We start from the raw sequence: 19973 nt of genomic DNA, 5'->3' as shown, positions 1-19973 counted from the left end.
AACCTGTTTCATTATCGCAGCCTAAAAATAAGGGACTCTGTACATCTAGTGAGTGACATAGAAAGTTAATCCATCAGTGTGCAAATGGCAGATGTATCCTAGATATCTACATCAACCCAACCCAACCTCATTAAAATATCAATTTTGGATGCAGAGACCATTTTTAAAGCAACGGCAAGAAATTTCTTTTTTGCTTGACAGGCCAAGTTTATCAAGCTTTCCTCTCCTGTAGATAGTTTTCAAAAGAGAATAGCCAGAAGTTAGAAATGTTACTCTTTTAGACTACAACATCCATGCTGTCTGGGGGAAATCTGGGAGTTGTCATCCAAAACTGTACCTTTTCCAAGCTCTGAGATTAGACATACCCATGGAAGGGGACAGGTCTGTTAGTGGTGATTCAGTACACTAACAAAATGAAGCCTTCAGGTGTAGTATGCTAGTTTTTAAGTCTCAGTTGAAAACTTCATTTCCCAAAGCTTTTGGAGTTTTAGTTTAATATTATTTTATTATCTTGTATATTTTGATTATATGTCCTTATCGGTTTGTTTATTTTATATTGTATTGTTTTTGTATTCTCTCTGGATAATTTGTTTTACAATTGTATACTCCTTCCTTCTACAGCATATTTTAGATTGTACACCTTTAGTAGGGCTGGCTGTATTCTGTTTTCTTCTTGGTTTTTACTCTTATTTTTGATATTAGTAACTCATGATCTGTGCTACAGTCGGAGCAGATTAGTCTTGGCCACCAGTATGGAGCTTGCCATCTTTTGCTTCCGATTATATAATCTATTTGGTTGTTGTGTTAGCCATCTGGTGATTTCCATGTGTATAGCTTCTCACATCTTCATTCCTTTTACCTAATCCAAATCTGTTTTTCATTCTTCTTTGCTTCCAACTTTGGCATTTCAGTCACTTATGCTCAGCCTGACATCCTGTATTGTTGTGTTGTCAATTTCTTCCTGTACTGTAGTTTTTACATACAAACACACACATATATATGAATTTTCTTTAATGTTTTAATTTTAAACATATATTGTCTAATTCAAATAAAAAATACCCCCATGACATTCTTGCAAACAAGCTAGTAAAATGTGGATTAGACAAAGCAACTGTTAAATGGATTTGAAAATGGTTGAGCGCTAAACCCAAAGGATGCTCGCCAATGGCTCCTCTTCATCCTGGAGAGAAGCGACTAGTGGAGTGTCACAGGGTTCTGTCCTGGGCCCAGTGTTATTCAACATCTTTATTAATGACTTGGAAGAAAGAATAGGGGGCATGCTTATCAAATTTGCAGATGAAACCAAATTCGCAAGAATAGCTAATACACCAGAGGACAGGATCAAAATTCAAAATGACCTTAATAGATTAGAAAGCTGGGCCAAAGCTAACAAAATGAATTTCAACATAGACAATGTAAGGTACTGCACTTAGGGCAAAAAAAAAAAAATGAAATGCATAGATATAGGATTGGGGACACTTGGTTGAATGAGACTACTTGTGAAAGGGATCTAGGAGTCCTAGCAAACCATAAGTTGACTATGAGTCAACAATGTGATGCAGTAGCTAAAATTGCCAATGTGGTTCTAGGCTGCATTAATAGAAATATAGTGTCTAGATTGAGGAAAGTAATAGTGCCACTCCATTCTGCCTTGGTCAGGCCTCACCTAGAATACTGTGTCCAGTTCTGGGCATCACAATTCAAAAAGGATGTTGATAAGTTGGAGCATTTGCAGAGGAGGGTGACCAAAACGGTGAAGAGTCTGGAAACCATGCCCTACGAGGAACGTCTTAGGGAACTGGATATGTTTAGCCTGGAGAAGAGAAGGTTAAAAGGTGATATGATAGCCTTGTTTAAATATTTGAAGGGATGTCATATTGAGGATGGAGCAAGCTTGTTTTCTGTTGCTCCAGAGAATAGGACCTGGAACAATGGATGCAAGCTACAGGAAAAAAGATTCCACCTCAACATTAGGAGGAACTTCCTAACAGTAAAGGCTGTCTGACAGTGGACTGTAGTGGGGTCTCCTTCCTTGGAAGTCTTTAAACAGAGGCTGATTGGCCATCTGTCGGGTACGCTTTGATTGAGATGTCCTGCATGGCAGAATGGGGTTGGACTGGATGGCCCTTGCGGTCTCTTCCAACTCTATGATTCTATGAAGTGTGTGAGTCTGTGTGTGAACTCGCTTGGTTGCTTAATTTTCTTCCCACTCAACAACTGCATTCTGTAGGTCAGACACAACAGTGACATCCTGGCACCGCAAGAAATATTGTTCACACCCAAAGAAGAGTGTTTTCCAAGTAACTAAGAACTACCTTCTACTAATTAGGAGCAAATGGAAAGAATTTCAATTTTAGACACCATGCCAGCTGGCGACACTGCTTTTGCCCTAGAAAAAAAAACCATATTTCCCAACACATGATAATGTACTGCTATTGGCAAGCTGGCTGTATTATAATACTTAATTATCACTTCTGACAAGATATATCAAGCACAGATTTTAAAGTTTTCCCATAAAGCTAGCATGCCTTTTAATTTCATCTCCTTCAGGGCTGGAGCGGGAAAGGGCACGCTGGCTGTTGCAGAGCCATGGTCATTTACAGCACTCAGAAATGTGTAGAAAATGTAGGGATGGAAAGAATATTTGCAATTACTCATTCCCAAATCAAAAAACAGGATGGGCCTTGCAATGGCCTCCAGGTGTTCAGTGCATGCTTCTACCTCTGACAGTTGGCCACTCCAGTTTAGGGAATTGAATTGGGATTTGGGAAATCCAGGTTCAAGTCCCCCGATTTGTGAAATTCACTGGGGAACCTCAGATTGGCCGTTGTCTTAACTAAAAGGGGATGCAACTTGTCAAACAGAAGCATGGCCTAGGCAGCTTTAGTTGGCAAAGCTCAAGAAACTAGTCCATATTAATTCAAAATTAATTAGCAAGCTATTAGAAAAACAGTCCAGACTTATTTGAACTTTTGTAGTGTGGAGGGGAGCAATTTAGAGAAAGTACTTGTTTCATTTTAAAAATGTATTTTTACCCAAGGAAAAAGCAAAACCTATGTGTGTTTCTCTCCACTTTTTGTCTTTCTCTCTCTGAAAAGCTGAATACCCAGGAGTAAATGGCAAGGTGACAATATATCCAAGCATCGATTGTTCTTAACTCGCCTTATTAATCATTTATCAAAGTTTTTAGAAGAGAGGCTCTGGAACTATTGATTTGCCACAGAAGACTATTCATAAGGCCCCAAGGCACACTCCTCGTTGCACAGAGAAAGTATTTTACATTCTGCGTTATTGAGCGAGATGAAGACATCTAAATATCAGCGCTTAGTTATACAAGTGTCTGCCTTGGCAAGGAGTCTTTAGGGAAGATGAAAAGCACAAAGGGCAACGCAAATGTATGGGCCTTTCTGAAATCAGAAAAGAAAGATGGATTATAGTTTGGCGTAACCGCAATGGTAAACTAATTCATTCCTGACACACATACCCAAAGAAGTTAGATATTCATTGTGTGAGCTATAAATAATATTTCATCAGCAAATAAGCAAATGAAGCAAAAGCAAAGCAACATGAATGCCATGCTTTGAGGAAGTCTACCAAGAGAAGACATTATGCTTTGGGCAATCAGCTATATGTTTTCAACAAGTGAATCCCTGAACCGTACCCATCTATACCCACTACCAGCTGTCCTGATTGCCACTGCCACGATAGCAATGTTATATATTTCAAGGGATGTCACATTGAGGACAGATAAAGCTGATTTTCTGCTGCTCCAGCGAGTAGGACCTGACCTAAACATTAAGAACTTCCTTGGCAATGTGCCTGCTTGCTCTCCAGCTGTAGTTACACAAGGAGGTACTGGATGCCTTTTTGTGCCATTCTACAGCTTGAGTCCTGGTTGTGGCAATATAAATAATTGAAGAATTATATTGCCACAACCAGGACTCAGTATAATTACTAGGAAGGCTCTCATCCAACACTGCATCAAACACAAGTCTTCCATTGAAGGAGGAACTTCTGGCTTCTTCATCAGAGGGACCTTTGTCCCTGGAAAGAGGGAGTTCTGAAGCATCTATGATTTTATTCATTTTATTTTAGTCATCTTCCTTGGGATCGATCACTCCATAAATCAGCACAAAAATATTAGCATGGCAAACACATAGAAGGCATTGGGCAGAAGTGAGAACACAACTTGGAGGAGCAGTTGACTCTAGAAAGCACCAAATTAAATGCTGACATACTCAAGTCAAGGTGTGCCTTCTTTCCCCAAGGAACCAATTCCATATGTACAAGGCAGGAATAGATTTCAGTCTCCATCAGTTCTCTAGAAGGCTGTCAGTGGTTCCTAAACTTCAATCCTCAAGATGTTTTGGACTTCAGCTTCCACAATTCCTGGCTGCTGACCAAGCTGGCTGGGGCTTCTAAGAGCTGAAGTCCAAAACAGCTGGAGAACCAAAGTCTGAGAATCAGTGCATGGAAATGCTATACCTTAAGTGCAAAACTTAGGAAAAGTTACTTATGTGGATTACTAAAAAAAACCAGCCAGCATGGCCATGGAACTGAGGCACTCATTTCTGTAAGAAACACTTGCTTAAGAACCAATTCCTAAATATAAAAATGTTTATTGAACCCAGCTGAAACTGATATCACAATACAGCAAAGAAATATTTCCTTTACGTGTGGTCATGCAGTTAAAAAAAAGAATTCTCCCTTATTGCCTCTTTTTTTAAGTGCCTATAGCATTGTTTTTTTAAAAAAATTAAAAAGGGGTGTCTTATATTAGACTTAAATACTATAGTAAAAATAGTGAGATATATATATATATATACATACTTATGTATAGTAGGAAATAAGCTCAACTGTTCAAAACTCACCGGAGTCATTTTTGCTCTCAAGTCCTAGGTTCAAAATTTGCTGTAAGGAATCTGTATTTTGTTTGCACGATGTACACACATTGCTAAAAAGAATATGCCAAAATCACACTGAAGCGAGAAATGTAACCAAATCCAAAAGGCAAGCTTCACCTACTCTGGAACAAGTCAGCCAACAGGTGTTATTCTAATGCCATTCTGAAAAGTCAATAAAGAAATGTTCCAAAGGTCCCTTTTCCATTCCATTTAAACTGGTTTCCCACAATGGACACAAACATTTCTTGAGACATGAGATCATCATCTGCCTCTGTGATCCCTAAGTTGCTCAGCCTTTTTTTATTCAGCTGGCTCTTCTTGAGTGATGCAACAGAAAGTTCATTGGCAATTTCTGAATTGTCTTCCATGGGCTCAGAAGCATCCATTCTTCTACAGGGGTCCAATTCACCACTAGCCTGTTTGTGTAGGTCTTCACACCCCACATTGACATCAGCAGCAGACTGGCCATTCTTCCTTTGTTCTGGGTCAAAAACAATGACATTAAATAGATTTTTACATAGCTGGTTTTATATATTACACAATTATATATGGAATAGTAGTCTCAATATATATCAGAGAGAAACAGTGTACTGGTTTGAGTGTTGGAAAAGGACTCCATGAGACCAGGGTCTGAATTCCTGCTCAGTCATAGAAACCCATTGGATGACCCTGGGCAAATCACACTCTCTCAACCTTACAGGAAGGCAATGAAGCCTCCTTTGAATAAAAGTTTCCAATAAAACTCTAGGGTAGGGTTACCATTAGTCAGAGTCAACTTCAAGTTGCATAACAACAAACCTCACAATATATGATTATTACACATTTATAACATAGCCTTTTCTGTTAACAGCAGTATGACTGTGGAACACCCCTCCACAGGAAGTTAAGCAGGCTCCATCCCTTTTGGCTTTCCTACAGGCATCAGGGCTGTTCAGCTCTTAAAACCAGGAATTCTGCCATGACTGTTTTAATTCTCATGTTTTGCATTGTTCTAGTCTTTTAAATCTTTTTATACATACAGTACGACTACCGTATCTGCAGGGATCCATTCTGATGGTTACCATGGATAAGTGAAACCACAGTTAACAGCAAATACTGTATTTCCAGATGTTGACCATAGAGTTGCACTGGAGGACCTCTAGATGCCTAAAATTGACCATCCCCCCAGATGTAGATAAGTGAAACCACAGTTAGTGGTGCCGCAAACATGGGGATTGTACTGTATATTTAATGTTGTAAATGCTTCCATCCTTTTTACATCAGGGCAATCCCACACAGATTCAAAAACAGCCTCTGCACTCAAGGCAGTTCATAGCGCAATGATATACAGCTGGGGTGGGGAACATGTGGCTCTGCAGAAACCAGTGACTGAGTTTGCTTTTTTCCTCATCACCGGATTCCCTTTTCCCTGTCTCAAGCCTTTTAGACTATAAGCCTGAGAGCACAGAATGACTTACTACTGATATTTGTAAAATGAAAATGAAAAAACCTGAGAGCATCCAATAAAACTAATGTATGAGAGAGAGACTAACTCCTGACATGACCAGAGTTTTTAATTTTACAATTCAGTTTCTTTATTGGCAAAACCATATCACCACTGGTGGGTACTTATCCTCTCTAATGCCCAAAATCTTAGGTCTATTGCAGAATGAATATATATTTGCTTAGTTGCCCATATCTGTATCAGAGACTGTTTTATCAAAAATTTCTTCAGATCGCTTTCTTTGAGTAAAAGTATACCTGCTATATGGCAGCCTACAATTATTTGGGGGATGCATTAATTACAGTCCCACTGGAATATTTATCAAGTTTTTGTGAAAAACGTCTAGATTATGGACTTGCTTATTGGAGAAACACTCAGTGGTTTGTTTAAGTGCATTTTAAAAAGATAATGCTAAACTGAAATCAAACTGTGCCTTTGATTTATTGACCTCTATGCGGTTTTCCGCTCATAGTTTTCTTTGTATTTTCAGATTGCATTATGAGGCTGTGCTCTTCAGTTTGAGAACGGCAGTGCTGAGAGTCAGCTGTAGCTGTTCCTAGCTCTTGTAATACAAAACAAGGCTTTTATACACAACACAGTTATAAACTCCACTTTAATTACAATGGCTACACGCTATGGAATCGTGAGACTTCTAAACACCCCTCCCCAAATTGCAAATTTCAGGATTTCATAGTACAGAACCATGGGAATTAAAGTGGAGTCATATTACTCTAATTGTGTAGTGTGAAAGGGCCCAAAGTCTGTCCTGCCATCTCTTCCACAGATTCTAAACTTCCAAGTGTCCAGTCTGACCAACACTTTAGCTAATCCAATATGGTCAATTTTTGGTTGGTAATTGCTCCTCAGATCCAGATCTTTCGCATGCAAGATTTCAGAACACAATTATTTTAATCACTTTAATCACAGTCTGTACTTTGCTGTATAATTTTTTTTAATTTGTTTTATTTTTATGTGTGTGTTTTTAAACTCTTATATCGTTCATTGTATTTTAAGAGGAGGATTGAAGGTTTTGGAATACATGTTTTTTAATCTTTGTATGCCGTCCCGATTGCATCTTGTAGAGGGACAGGATATAAATAAATTTTATTATTATTTATTATTTTAATACACAAGCAAGTGAACACAATGGAACTGACTGAAAGAAAGAAGCTGGCAGCATGAATTTTTGAAATTTCATCACCAGCATCAGATCAGAAGCACACTAGCAACTATGGTTTTTTTAATAGCTTAATTTGTCTTTCAAGTATGCAAAGGGATCTTGTAGCACTTTTGAGACTAACCGAAATAAAGAAACTGGTGGCTAAGTGTTCATAGACTTGAGCCTACTTCCGCATACATCTGAGAAAGTAGGCCCAAGTCTACAAAAGCTCATTCTACCAGTTAGTCTTAAAGGTGCTACAAGATCCCTTTGTATACTGATTTTTCAAATTAACACAGCCATATCTTTCAGTTCTACCACAATGGAGCTGAGGTGTATAGGCTGTTCTGAAATATCCAAAGTTCTTTTGTCTCTTTGCCATTGCCACTGCAAAAGGAGAGCCATTTCATTTCCACTTGCATGATGAAAACCCTTAATAACTAGATTTGCTGCTCTTAAGTCTTCTTAGCATGTATTGGCTTCTTGCTCCTAATTTAATTAGATTATTGCTGCTGTTGGGTACCTTCTCTTAGATTCAGGGAAAGATTTTAGTTGATCTAAGCTTGTCTTGGAGCCAGCCTTGGCTACAAACCAGTGCTCTAGTGCTGCTGGGGTATAAAAGAAAATCTTACTTAATTATGGATGTTTTAGCCCTAATGCTTCTTTTTCCCTTGGAATAAGTGAATTTTAAAAAATTGAAACTAAACTTGAAAAAAACAAGTAAGATTAGAATTAAAGTTTGCATAACAAATTTTTTAGCCTTATCTGTTTTAAGCTTTGAAGTTCCGTTGAGTCATAGACTGGGGAAAAAGGCAGAATATAAATAAATATAATTGTAATGATAATACCTTCCACACTTTCTAAAGGATTCTCTTTCACATCCAAAGTGACTGCAGGTTTCACCAAGACGACACCATACCCTTCATTGTTGTGGATTACATTGTTCACCATTGTTATCTTGGGAATGTCATAGTTCTCATCTAAAAAGTCCTGAAAGGCAAGAAAATTGAGTGAGACAGACTGCAAAGGAGAGCTGAGGTGTTTGGACTTCCTCAGGCCCTGGGGAAAATTGGCCCCTGGTCTCCAACTCAATTGCCCACCCCAGTTCTGAATAGGTAAAAAATGGATCATTGCTCAGCCATGATACTTATTAGGTGATTCCATGCCCTAAAATGCTTTCCTCTGTGTTGTTGCAAGACTAGCACCATAACTGTCCATAGCTCCGTAAGAGAGGACAAAAAGAAAATAACATATACCCTAGTACTAGAAAAACACTGTTGATTTTTAACCCTCCCTTGTAAAAAGAAACATAAGGCCCCATACAGACAGGCCAAAATAAAGCTGCTTCGGGTCACTTTGGAGGTACACTCTTACCCCGGGATACGAATGCGCCGCGATACGAAATTTCCGGGTTACGAAAAAAAAATAATAAAAAATATTTCCGGGTTACGAAGGTTATTCCGGGTTGCGAATAAAATTTTGGTGCTTTTCGGCGCTATTTTGCACCAAATCGCGGCTTTTCCCCATTAGCGCCTATGGCTTTTTCGCCTTACGAAGCCTTCCGGGTTACGAAAATGGCGGCGGAACGAATTAATTTCGTAACCCGGGGGCCGAGTGTATGCTGTTTAAATGATGCATGCATCCCAAGAGTCCGGAAGCTGCACCAAAACTGTGCTTTAGTCCTTAGGACTGGATCGTGGCTTTGGCGCAGCTTCCGGACTCTTGGTACGCATGCATCATTTAAACAGCATACCTCCAAAGTGACCCAAAGCAGCTTTATTTTGGCCTGTCTGTATGGGGCCATAAGACACAATTCTAATTGAGTGACTACATTTGCTCCCCAGTTCTATGTGAAAAGCTCTGCATTTAAGCCACAACTTACTTTTATGAGAATTCCCTCTTTGCAATGGTGGATGCCATTTCCTGTCAAGGTACACGTACCACCTGGGTAGATTTCAATACCAGCACCCTGAAATTAAGATCAGAGCAAGCTATTAATAAACATTCTTAAAAGCATACACTAAGTTTCTTGGCTGTTGTGTGCCTTCAAGTTGCCTCCAACTTATGGCAACCCTAAGGCTGAGTTTTTTATCACGGGGTTTCTGGGGTTGAGTGTGTGACTCGCCCAAGGTTACCCAGTGGATTACCATGACCAAGCGGAAAATCGAACCCTGAACTCCAGTTGTAGACCAGACCACTACACCATGCAAGCTAAGTTTCTAAACTGAAAGGTTTGGAGGGGTCACTGACAAACAACAACAACAAACATACCAAGCTTGCTAACACATACTTTTCCGAGGCTATCTTTAATACCCTGACTAGGGAAAAAGTCTCGCTGAACATGGCGGGAGTTGTTTCTATCTAAATGCAGTGGGCCCTTCCCTTACACAGAGAATCTGTTCTGGATCCCCCCACATAAGGGGAAATCAGCACATGCTCGCACCCCACTGCTAATAATGAGGCGCATCCTTGTGGATCAGGGTGGCACATGCACCATTACTTTAATTGTGATGCAGCTTCTGTGTAAGCTGGAAGCCGTGTATAGCCATGTATGTGAAGCACTGAACTGTAAATAACCAATCAGAAGTCAAAAGCAGTTTTTACCTTTGCACCATACAAGTCTGAGTTTTTCATTAAAAACTCAGCTGATGTTCGGACAGCAACTCCAGTTGTTTCACACTGTAAGACACAGTTCTCTAGCATAGTTTTCCCTTGGTGAACACCTGTAACACAAAAATAACATCACACATAAAATGTGAGGCAAATGTGATACCAGAAAGACTGGGGACAATGATGGGTAATGGTTCGTCCTTTCCTCCAACCCAGCTCTAAGCAAACATGCCATCCAATCTGGGGTCCTATACAATTATAGCATTAAGATTCTACTTTGAATGTCATGGCCTCATCTTAGGGTTTATAGTTCAATAGGTCACTAGAGCTCTTTGGCTGAAAATTCTAAATGCTCCTCCATAAATCGCATGCCCCATGATTCCATAGGAGGGAACCATGCGAGTTAAAGTGGAATTGTAGTGATATAAATGGTCAGTGTGAAAGGGATCCTGGAACCCTTACCATTTAAACCTATAAGTGTGGGAAGGATGAGAGCTTGCAATTACTGATGATGATAGAAAGCAATTCCTAATAGGAATCACATTCTGAAAACTAGGCTTCATTACACAGCCAAAGGGGCATCAGAATGGGACATATGCAGCCATTTCAGCATTTTTCTCAGTTGGTTATACTGCCTAGGGTTTCTGAGAGTTGAAATCCTTGGTATTCACTGGGGTTTGGCTCCAGGATGCCCCATGGATACCAAAATCCATGGATGCTCAATTCCCATGCATAGTAATTCCCAACACCCCAAAGGCTGCAACCCTCCCTGGTGAGAGACTGAAAGATAATATGAGAGCCATCTTCAAATCTGAAGGGGTGTCATGTAGAAAATTGAGCAAACTTGTTTTCTGGTGCTCCAGAAATCAGAACACAAAACAATGGATTCATATTACAGTCAGCCTTCCATATCAATGGATTCATTATCCATAGATTCAACCATCCATAGCTTGAAAATACTTTATATATATATATATATATATATATATATATATATACACACACACACACACACACACACACACACACTCACACACACACACACACATCCCAAAAGGCAAATTTTGAGTTTGCCATTTTACTAGGCCAATGTATTTAATGGGACCTAAGCATCCATGGATTTTGGTATCCATGGAGTGTTCTGGAACTAAACTAAGGGCCCACTGTACAAGCAAAGAAATTCCACCTAAACATCAGGTAGAACTTCTTGCCTATTAGAGCTGTCTGAGAGTGGAATAGACTGTTTCAGAGGGTGATGTACTCTCCCTTTTTTGGAGGTGTTTAAACAGAGGTTAGATGGCCGTCTCTCAAGAGTGCTTTAGTTGTGTATTTTGGAAGGGATTAGATGCCCTTATGATCCCTTCCAACTCTATGATTCCACACAGTTATCACAACTGGCGGCCACTAATGGTCCTGTCTTCCCTGATGGTGTATAATACCTTAAAAATTACTCAATTAGGTAGCCAACGTTGGAGCTTATGATAGCCAATTCTACAGTTTTAACTACACACAAAGTACTTCCTATGCTAAATGGTTTCAAAAGCACAAACACTGTAAGGAAAGTTAGCCTAAGAATATTTTAGGGACATGCAGTTAGTATTTTTTTTCCAACAGTGGCCCAAGCCCCCCGCCCAGCATTTTTGTGTGTGAATATATTTTCACATAAAAAGGTGCTGAAATAGTCTTGTTAGCCCATGTCACATTTGTTATTCAAATCTACCTCTCCATGATGAAGTGTTAATTAGCACCTACTCCAAAAGGCAGAAGGACACAGCCAACAGGATTACTGTCAAATTCAAATGGGGTGTGTGCGTGGAGGAAGGGGGGATTGAAGGCAGCTTTCCAGTGAAAAGCCCCATCCCAAAAATTAGAATAAAAAGTAAATGAGAAAATGATATCAGAGTAGTCATCATGGCATGCTCTAGTAATCAATTATGCCAACTGAAAGAAAATAGTGCCTTTGGATCTTCAGGAGCAGCACTTTATTAGAGGAATTGCACTGTGTGATAGCTAGCACTGCCTGGTTATCCATACAACCATCAGTGTTGTACATTGGGACAAAGGCCTAGGGCACCACTCAGCAGAATGAGCCACAGCATCCTTCCCAAAACGGTTGGCTTACCACATGTTGAAGATACATTACCATCTGACAGTGCCATCAAGACCATTTAATACCTTGAATAGTTTGAAGATCCCAAGTGTGTGTGTGTGTGTGTGTGTAAAAGAGAGAGAGAGCACTGTCAACTTATGATAATAGAATCATAGCATTGCAAGAAACCCCAAGGGTCATCCATATCATCCCCTTGCCATGCAGCAACACACAATCAAAGCATCCCTGACAGAGGACCATCCAGCCTGTGTTTAAAAGCCTCCAAAGAAGGAGACTCCACCACACTCCAGAGCAGTATATTCTACTGTCAAACAGCTCTTATTGTCAGCAAATCCTTCCTAATATTTAAGTGGCATCTCCTTTCCTGTACTTTGAATCCATTGCTCCGTCTCCTAGGTTCTGAAGCAGCAGAAAACAAGCTTGCTCCATCCTCAAGCCCCTTCAAATGTTTAAACATGGCTATCATGTCAAATCTTAAACTTTTTTTCCCCAGGCTACACACACTACACTTGATCTTAGCCCAAATATACGCAGGCTAAATATACCCAGCTCCCTAAGCCACTCCTCACAGGGCATAGTTTCCAGACCTTTCATCATTTTAGTCCCTCTCCTCTGGACACACTCCAGCTTGTCAATACCCCTCTTGAACTGTGCTGACCAGAACTGGGAGATCTGAAACCAACCTCAAGGAACTTACTCAAGATGCCTTCCACTGCATCATGCTGGACTAGCTTCAAGCTGGAGATTTTCACATTGGCTCCCGTACATTCAACAAAAACATCGGCCTTCCCTCGTTCTTCTATCACTATGTCATCTGGAAAACCATATCCTTTAGAGAATAAAAAAAACAGAGAAGGAAAATATTAAGGATATGTGAGTTATTGCAGTTTGAGATAAAATGGAACTCCTTTAAGGGCTGTGTTATTCCAATCTGGATGGAAGCAAATAAACAAGCAACTATGACCAGCTGATGGCCATGCCAAGATGTGAATCTGAGATCTCTACCTTGTGGTATTAACTAAGATGTTACAACAGGCCAGATAGACACAAAGAGCTTTAAGACAACTTTTTCCTCGTGTCCAGTTATTGTTTTCAAGTAGCCACTATATTATGCTTTGTCACATTAAAGAGAATATTCAACCATTATAGAGGCCCAATCATGTTTTAGTAGCCCATGGTTTTCTTATGTGTGTATGTGGCTATGGCATCTAAGTAAACCTTCCCAACTGCATGCACTTTAGAAAAAAAAGACACAATGCTGAGTTAACTAAGCTATCTAAAATTGTTTACTCTGAACCACTTAGAGCAATTTACGAGCATGTAAAGATTTTATGGCTTGTCGCTAGCAAGAATCATAAGGCAGGCAATAATACAGATACCATTACAGCCACAAGATCTTTCTGGAATCACCCCCCTCCCCAACAACACCCACAAGCACTTGTTCAAGACACAGATCCCGCAGGTAAGGACTCCATAAAAACTAGCCAACTAAGAAGAAAGTTTTAGGAAGATGCAGCTAGAAAACAACACCAAAGCCACAACCATTCATTTGTATTCATGGAAAGGTAACTGTAACTCCCAAGATCCAGTGCGGTACAGTGGTCTGAATGTCAGAGTATGACTTGCAGTCCACGATCTGGATCCCCTCTGGCTTAGAGATGGTCCTGGGAAGTCTCATCTCCCCCTAAGCAAAGATTCCATGCAAACTACTGGCGTTCCCCACTTGGGAGAGCAGGAGGTCTCTAGAGAAATCCCAGGGTTAACCCCTATCACCAATACTTCCTGAAAACGGTTGTCTATCTCATCCTAAGCATAGATGGAGAACCCATATGGAACCCCCATCAAAATCACAACCAACCCACCCACCCCCCAGAAAAAATGGTTAAAACACAGAGAATTGTGTTCCAGGAAATGTGATTCTTCTTTAAAACAAGGCACAAGGCCCCTGCATGGTTGGTTTTCAAAATGTTTTTTAAAAGTTTTGAAGCTGGAAGCAGATTATAGTCACTGTGAGCTTTGGCAGGAGGGTCCATGATGGGTTGGTGAAAAACTGGCCCCCAGAACTTCTGAAATTGCCCAGCCCCAGCTTAGAGGGAACAAGGAAGCCTGGCAAATGTCAGTGTCTTATCAGGATCCCAGAGTGAAAACTGGGGAGGGCTCTTGTATCTTCAATAGTTATATGTATAACAGAAGGAATTCCAGGTGTTCCTAGTTGCCTGACAAGCAATACCTGATGAAATCCCTTTTTCCATACAGCCATTGCAGATGCCATCTCCAGTTTTCAATATGGCTGCCCTAATGTCCATAGATGTATCCATGAGGGGGATGTGAGCATTCCACCCCCCATAAGAATTCTTCCCCCACCATTAAATTTTCATTCTATCCTCAGATTCTAGCACTTCAGTTGAGCATTTAGAAATCCAAGAGAGAGAGCCATAAAGAGTTACCAAGAGCCTTGGAGATTCTATATGAGTGGGGCAATAAATCCTTTCTAAGTTTTTGTCTAAACATTAAATAAGCTAAACAAGGTATTCAACCTATGTGGGCAATGGGGCTCAGTACCTTGAATAGCTCCTTTGAAGTTCGTACTATAGCCCAGAAGAAATTCGCTGCACCATTGACATGGAAGCCTCTAAAAATTGTTGCTAAGAAGAGCCATTTCAGCGATGCAGAAGTAGAAAAAATTCAGAAATGGAAAATTTACCATAACTGCCTTTCTCCCTTTATACAGTTTTCCATGTCTAGCAGTGTCTTGTTCCATTAAAAATTATTAACATGATGTTTTCCTTAATATCTATATAATATAAGGAAGGAGGCTGTTATTGAGTTGCCATTTCTTAATGTATTTATAAGATGCACTGCCCAATAAAGACTTGAAATAGAAGCATTTACACCACAGCAAATGGACTTTTACTTGCTTTCCCCCCTTAATCACAAATTTTTTGTTCACTAACTTCAGGCAACTGGAAAAAATATTTTCAGATATTTACAAGGTATGTAAAATTGCATTTAGTGTGCACAGCATTGTTTCCCATTTGGTAACTATGAAGACACACCCAACTAAAGGTGGTGGCAGGTTTGGGTGTGCAACGCCAGTACCCTGGTGAGAACAAACCGTGATACCCAAAAAGATCTGAAACTAGATGTAAAGTTCAAAAAGGGGGGAAATTTAATTTAAAGGACAAAAATAAAAGGTATTCTCCTCCCCAGCTCTAAACAAAAGATACTTTACAGTTCAGCTTTCTTCCAGACGACATCTTTCTGGGTCCGATGTAGTTTGTTCTCCTTACTCAATGGAGCTGGTGCAGGGTCTTTCAGCTCCTAAATTCTTCTATTTTCTATGCTAATGGTAACTGATTTGGCTAAGTGGTGTAAGAAATGCCCTTTCCGGCTGTCTGGGCCTGCTTACCACCAAAAGACAGCTCTCTGCTAGCTCTCAGAGAAACTGCTCCAACTAAAAACCTCTAGCTACAGCACAGCCTGCTGGGAAAGGGCAAACCAAACCTAGAAATGATGCAGGGGAAACCTACAGCTCCTCCCATAAACTAATACAAAGAACTTTTCTACACTAAAATAATCTATGGCCTGAACCAACACAAAGGAAAATGCAGGGGGAAATTCAAACAGTCCTGGCAGGACATCACACTCCCCGCTCAAAATTTCAACGAAATTTTGCAACCTTATGACCTATCCTATCCATTTATACATTAGATCAAAAGTTCTACCTAACACTGAACAAGGAAACTAAATCAGTCAAAGGTCTTTGATACTTGACCACTTTGCCTTCACTTATAGTTCTTATGGTGGTTGTCTCAGAAAATTGCAAAATAGATGCTTCTTGATGTTTGATCTAGGCTCTATAGGAACATACTGTCTGGGCACAGTAAGGTGTTCAATGTCTTTGATCTGAGACACCCAGGCCTTCCATGCTAAGTCTTGGGCTGGGGGCAGATTTTCAACCTCACAGATGTCTGGAAGGGAAAGACCAAACAGCTTCCCTGATACAGGAGATGCTGAAGATGGTGGTGCATTGTCCACTGGAGCACCTGCTCCCCGCCAAAAGGCCCAGTTTATAATGGATCTTTTCCTTTTCAATGGCCTTTGGCTCAACTCATTCAGCTCATGGCCAGTGGCCAGGTGACTTGACTTGAGAATGAACTGGCACTGAAGCTCACGGGGCAGCTGTTCCATCAGAAAGGCCCCCTGAAGGTCCAGAGGGCAGACACAGCCCTTTGATCCCTGCATCTGAGGAAAAGTGTCACGAATGTGGCTCATTTTGATTCCAAATGGATATTCGTGTCCAATAAGGGAATACGAAACATCTTTCCCAGAGTTCACACACAGCTGATAGTCTTTTCCACAGCCATTAATTTCAAGCTGCTGCAGGACCACGAGGATCACATCATTTGCTGTGTCCATATTGGTTATGGTTAAAGCTTCTGAATATGCACAGTTTCCAACATCCTTTGCAATAATCTTCAAGTGAATGCTCTTGGAGTAGTCTTTTCCTTTCTCTTCCTTTATTCGACTTTGAAAGGAAGTCAGCCACTTCTCTTTCTGTTCCACAGAACTGAAACTAGCAACGCAGTTAGTGGTGGGCCATCCTAAAACAAAAGATTTTTCCAGGCTAGCACTGTCCTCGCAGACCTCTTCCATGCAAGATGTTGTCCACATTTCGGAAAGGCATGCCTGTCTCTTCAGTTTGAAATGCAACTGTGACTTGGGTTTGGCAACCACGATGGTATCAGTGAAGAGGAATATGTGACATTCCTGGGTCTGTAGGCCTGTCTTTAGCTGTACACGTCCATCCAGAAGGAATGTTCTGATCGGACAGAGGAAGGACTTTATAAGTGGACATGTCTCTGCACTGATGGGGGAGAAGCAAACTTCCCTGGCACTTGAGTCGAAAACTATTTTTGCCCTTTCTGGTTTTTGTGGGTGAGTTACTTTACGGTATGGCAGGAACCATTGCTCTTGGGGTTCACTACACAAAGGAACTCTTTTAGCATAGTTGTTTGTAAACAGATCTTCAATGAACTGTACAATTTGTTCCTTCAAAGTGGGATCTTTGAGCATTCTATTTCTCAAAGCAAAAAGCCTTTTTTCCGCAAGATGACGGTTGTTAGGCAAAATTGGTCGGTCTTCTCTAAAGGGAAGAGGTGCCATCCAGCTCCCTTCACTATCTTGGACTGTCTCTAAATTCATTATGTCCAGGAACTTTCTTTCCTCACGGGAAAAGGCTATGTCTTCATCTCTTGCTGAAGTTTCAAAAATGGAGCCGTAGTCTGGGATAATACCAAGGCAACACACCTTAATGTGGCTTAAGCAACTTTGTAGTTGTGTGGGTCGTGAATTTGGAAATTGGCTATTTCCTGTAAGATTTAACGCTGCTGGCGGGCTCTTGCTATGGACGCACACAGGTCCAATAACTGTCCATCCAAGTGGCAGTTTTTGTGCTATTGGTGCACCTGGAGGTCCACTTACTTGTTTCAAGACCTGGAACAGCTCTGGGCAATCTGAGCCTATCAGTAGGGAAATTTCAGCATCTTTGTCCAATGCAGGAATTTCTTTTGCTATAGCTTTTAGGTGTGCATGGCTTTCAGCTACAGCCTTGGTTGCTATTTGGTTCTTGTTCCTAGGGATAGAAGAGCACTCTATTAAAGGAGGCAGTTTAATGTACCTTTTGCCATTGCAAGGCGAAATCATGAACTCCGTTGCCACTCTACCCTGCATTTGTTGCTGTCCAGTGCAGGTAGATATGGTATATTCAAGAATCTTGGCTTTGACCGCAAAGGTACTGAAGAACTCTGGTGTGGCCAAGGATGCGTCACTCTGTGAGTCTAGGGCAATATAAAGTCTTTTTCTAAAGTGAGGTTTGTCTTCTGGGAAAACTTCAGCTAGACAAATCGGATGGCATATCCTAATCTGCGTTGAGTCCTGGCATAGCTTTGTACATGCCACAACTGACTCTGCTTCTGAAGTAGGTTTAGCTGCCTTTTCTGAAGCCTCACTTTTAGGACCCTCTGATTTCTTCTTAAGTTTAGGTGACACTGAAGGTGATTTGAAATGGTGCATTGCTGAGCAATGACGCGGGCTACCGCATTCAGCACATTTTACTTCTATTTTGCAGTTTCTAGCAAAGTGAACCTTTGAACCACAGCATCGAAAGCAGACTTTTGCTTTAGCTGCTATCTCCAGCCTTTCGTTGTAAGGCCTTTTTGAGAACTCTTTACAATCTGCAAGGCTATGTGGTTTATTATGAATGGGACATGGAATTTCTTTAGTCTCTTGTGTTTTATTCGACTTAAACTGAGTGACCTCAGTGGATTTAACTACAACTGTGGCCTTCCCCATTTCCTTGATAGGAATTTTGTCTTCCTTTACAGTCTTCTCTGAGCGCATGTTTTGGTAAAGGGTTGGGAACCCAGTCTGCGGGTCATTCCTTTCCTTTGCAGCTCTTGTCACAAAGTTCACAAGGTAACTGAAGGGTGGGTAGCATTGCATGTTGAGTTCCTTATAAGAAAACACCTCTCTTCCCCACCTCTCCTGGAGCTGAAAGGGTAGTTTTTGGAGCACCTGTCGCTGTGTGATGTATTGATCTAAACAGGCTAGACCAGGTAACTCTGGATTACATTTCGCAGACTGAAGTTCAACTAAAAGATCACTTAAGTCCCAAAGTTGACGGTAGTCCTTTGACTTGAGGATTGGGAACTTATAAAGCCGATTTAGTAACGATGCTTCTATTTCTGTTGATGCACCATATCGCTCTTCTAATCTATTCCACGCTGTCTGCAACGCCTTAACTGGATCTGACACGTAGGCCGCGTAGATTCTCTGGACCTGAAGGGATGAGTTGGGGCCCAACCATGCCATGAGTAAGGTGAGCTCCTCATCTGCTTGCAGTTTCAAATCTCTAATGGCTCTCTGAAAAATTACCTTCCATAAGATAAAGTCTTCAGGAAGGTCTGAGAATTTCTGGACTCCCTTGTCTCTAAGGTCTTTCCTGGGAGTTTTAAGCATGAATGGTGAACAAGACTCCATGAAGCTAGGAATCATCTCTGCAGGCTGGAAGAAGTGTGGACTCCCTTTAGTTGGCAAATCAGCTTGACTGGCAGGCAAGTCCGTAGATTCTCTAGGCCTGTAAGTCTTGGGGGCTTCAGCAGCCGGGGCTTGCTGAAAGGCCACACTAGCATGGCTGGGAATTTGGCTCCCCGCCATGGGCTTCTGGTCTCCAAAGGGTTCATTGAGTGCCATGTTTATAGGTAGACAGTCACGATGGATGATCTTTTCTTTGTAGACAGAATTTTCTGTAGGCTGAGGCCATGGAGCGGCAAGCAATTGTGTCTTGCTAGCATCTAAGTTAGGAGGTGACTTGACCACAGGGTCTTGTGGGGAGCTCTCATCCACAAGGAACAAGGTAGATATCCTGTCTCTAGGCTCCTGTGTAGGAAGCAACCTCACATTTTCTTCACTGAGATCATCCTGGAAGCTCTTGGCTAAAATCCTGGCCTTTATGGACAGTTTTGAAGCCTCCTTAGCCTTGAGAAGAAGTTTCTTTTCATTTTGAATAGCAAGTTTTTGCCTTTCCTGTTCTGCTTTGAGGGCAGCTTCTTGCTCTTCTAAATCAACCTCTTGATGAAAAAGGGTCAGTTCTTTACTGGCCATTGCTGCCTCTGCTTCGGCATGCAATATTTCAGCCTTTAATTT

General features: G+C 41.0%; 1 protein-coding gene across 1 annotated transcript in view; it reads right to left on the bottom strand.

Annotated features, from left to right (window-relative positions):
- Nucleotides 1–4776: 4776 nt before the first annotated feature.
- Nucleotides 4777–19973, bottom strand: part of SHCBP1 (SHC binding and spindle associated 1) — a 29880-nt gene continuing 14683 nt past the window's right edge. Inside the window, exons 9-13 of the mRNA XM_089540798.1 lie at nucleotides 12964–13095; nucleotides 10151–10269; nucleotides 9429–9515; nucleotides 8395–8536; nucleotides 4777–5385 (exon numbers count right to left, since the gene is read on the bottom strand). Of these exons, the coding sequence (XP_089396924.1) occupies nucleotides 5075–5385; nucleotides 8395–8536; nucleotides 9429–9515; nucleotides 10151–10269; nucleotides 12964–13095 (791 nt within the window). The 3' untranslated portion in view covers nucleotides 4777–5074. The remainder of the gene's footprint in view (nucleotides 5386–8394; nucleotides 8537–9428; nucleotides 9516–10150; nucleotides 10270–12963; nucleotides 13096–19973) is intronic.

The sequence above is a fragment of the Sceloporus occidentalis genome, unplaced genomic scaffold (genome assembly GCF_023333645.1).
Source record: "Sceloporus occidentalis isolate IW3139 unplaced genomic scaffold, rSceOcc1.0.p SCAF_10, whole genome shotgun sequence".
Taxonomy (NCBI): Eukaryota; Metazoa; Chordata; class Lepidosauria; order Squamata; family Phrynosomatidae; genus Sceloporus; species Sceloporus occidentalis.
The sequence above is the reverse complement of the archived record's forward strand: the minus strand, read 5'-3'. Positions and strand labels throughout refer to the sequence as shown.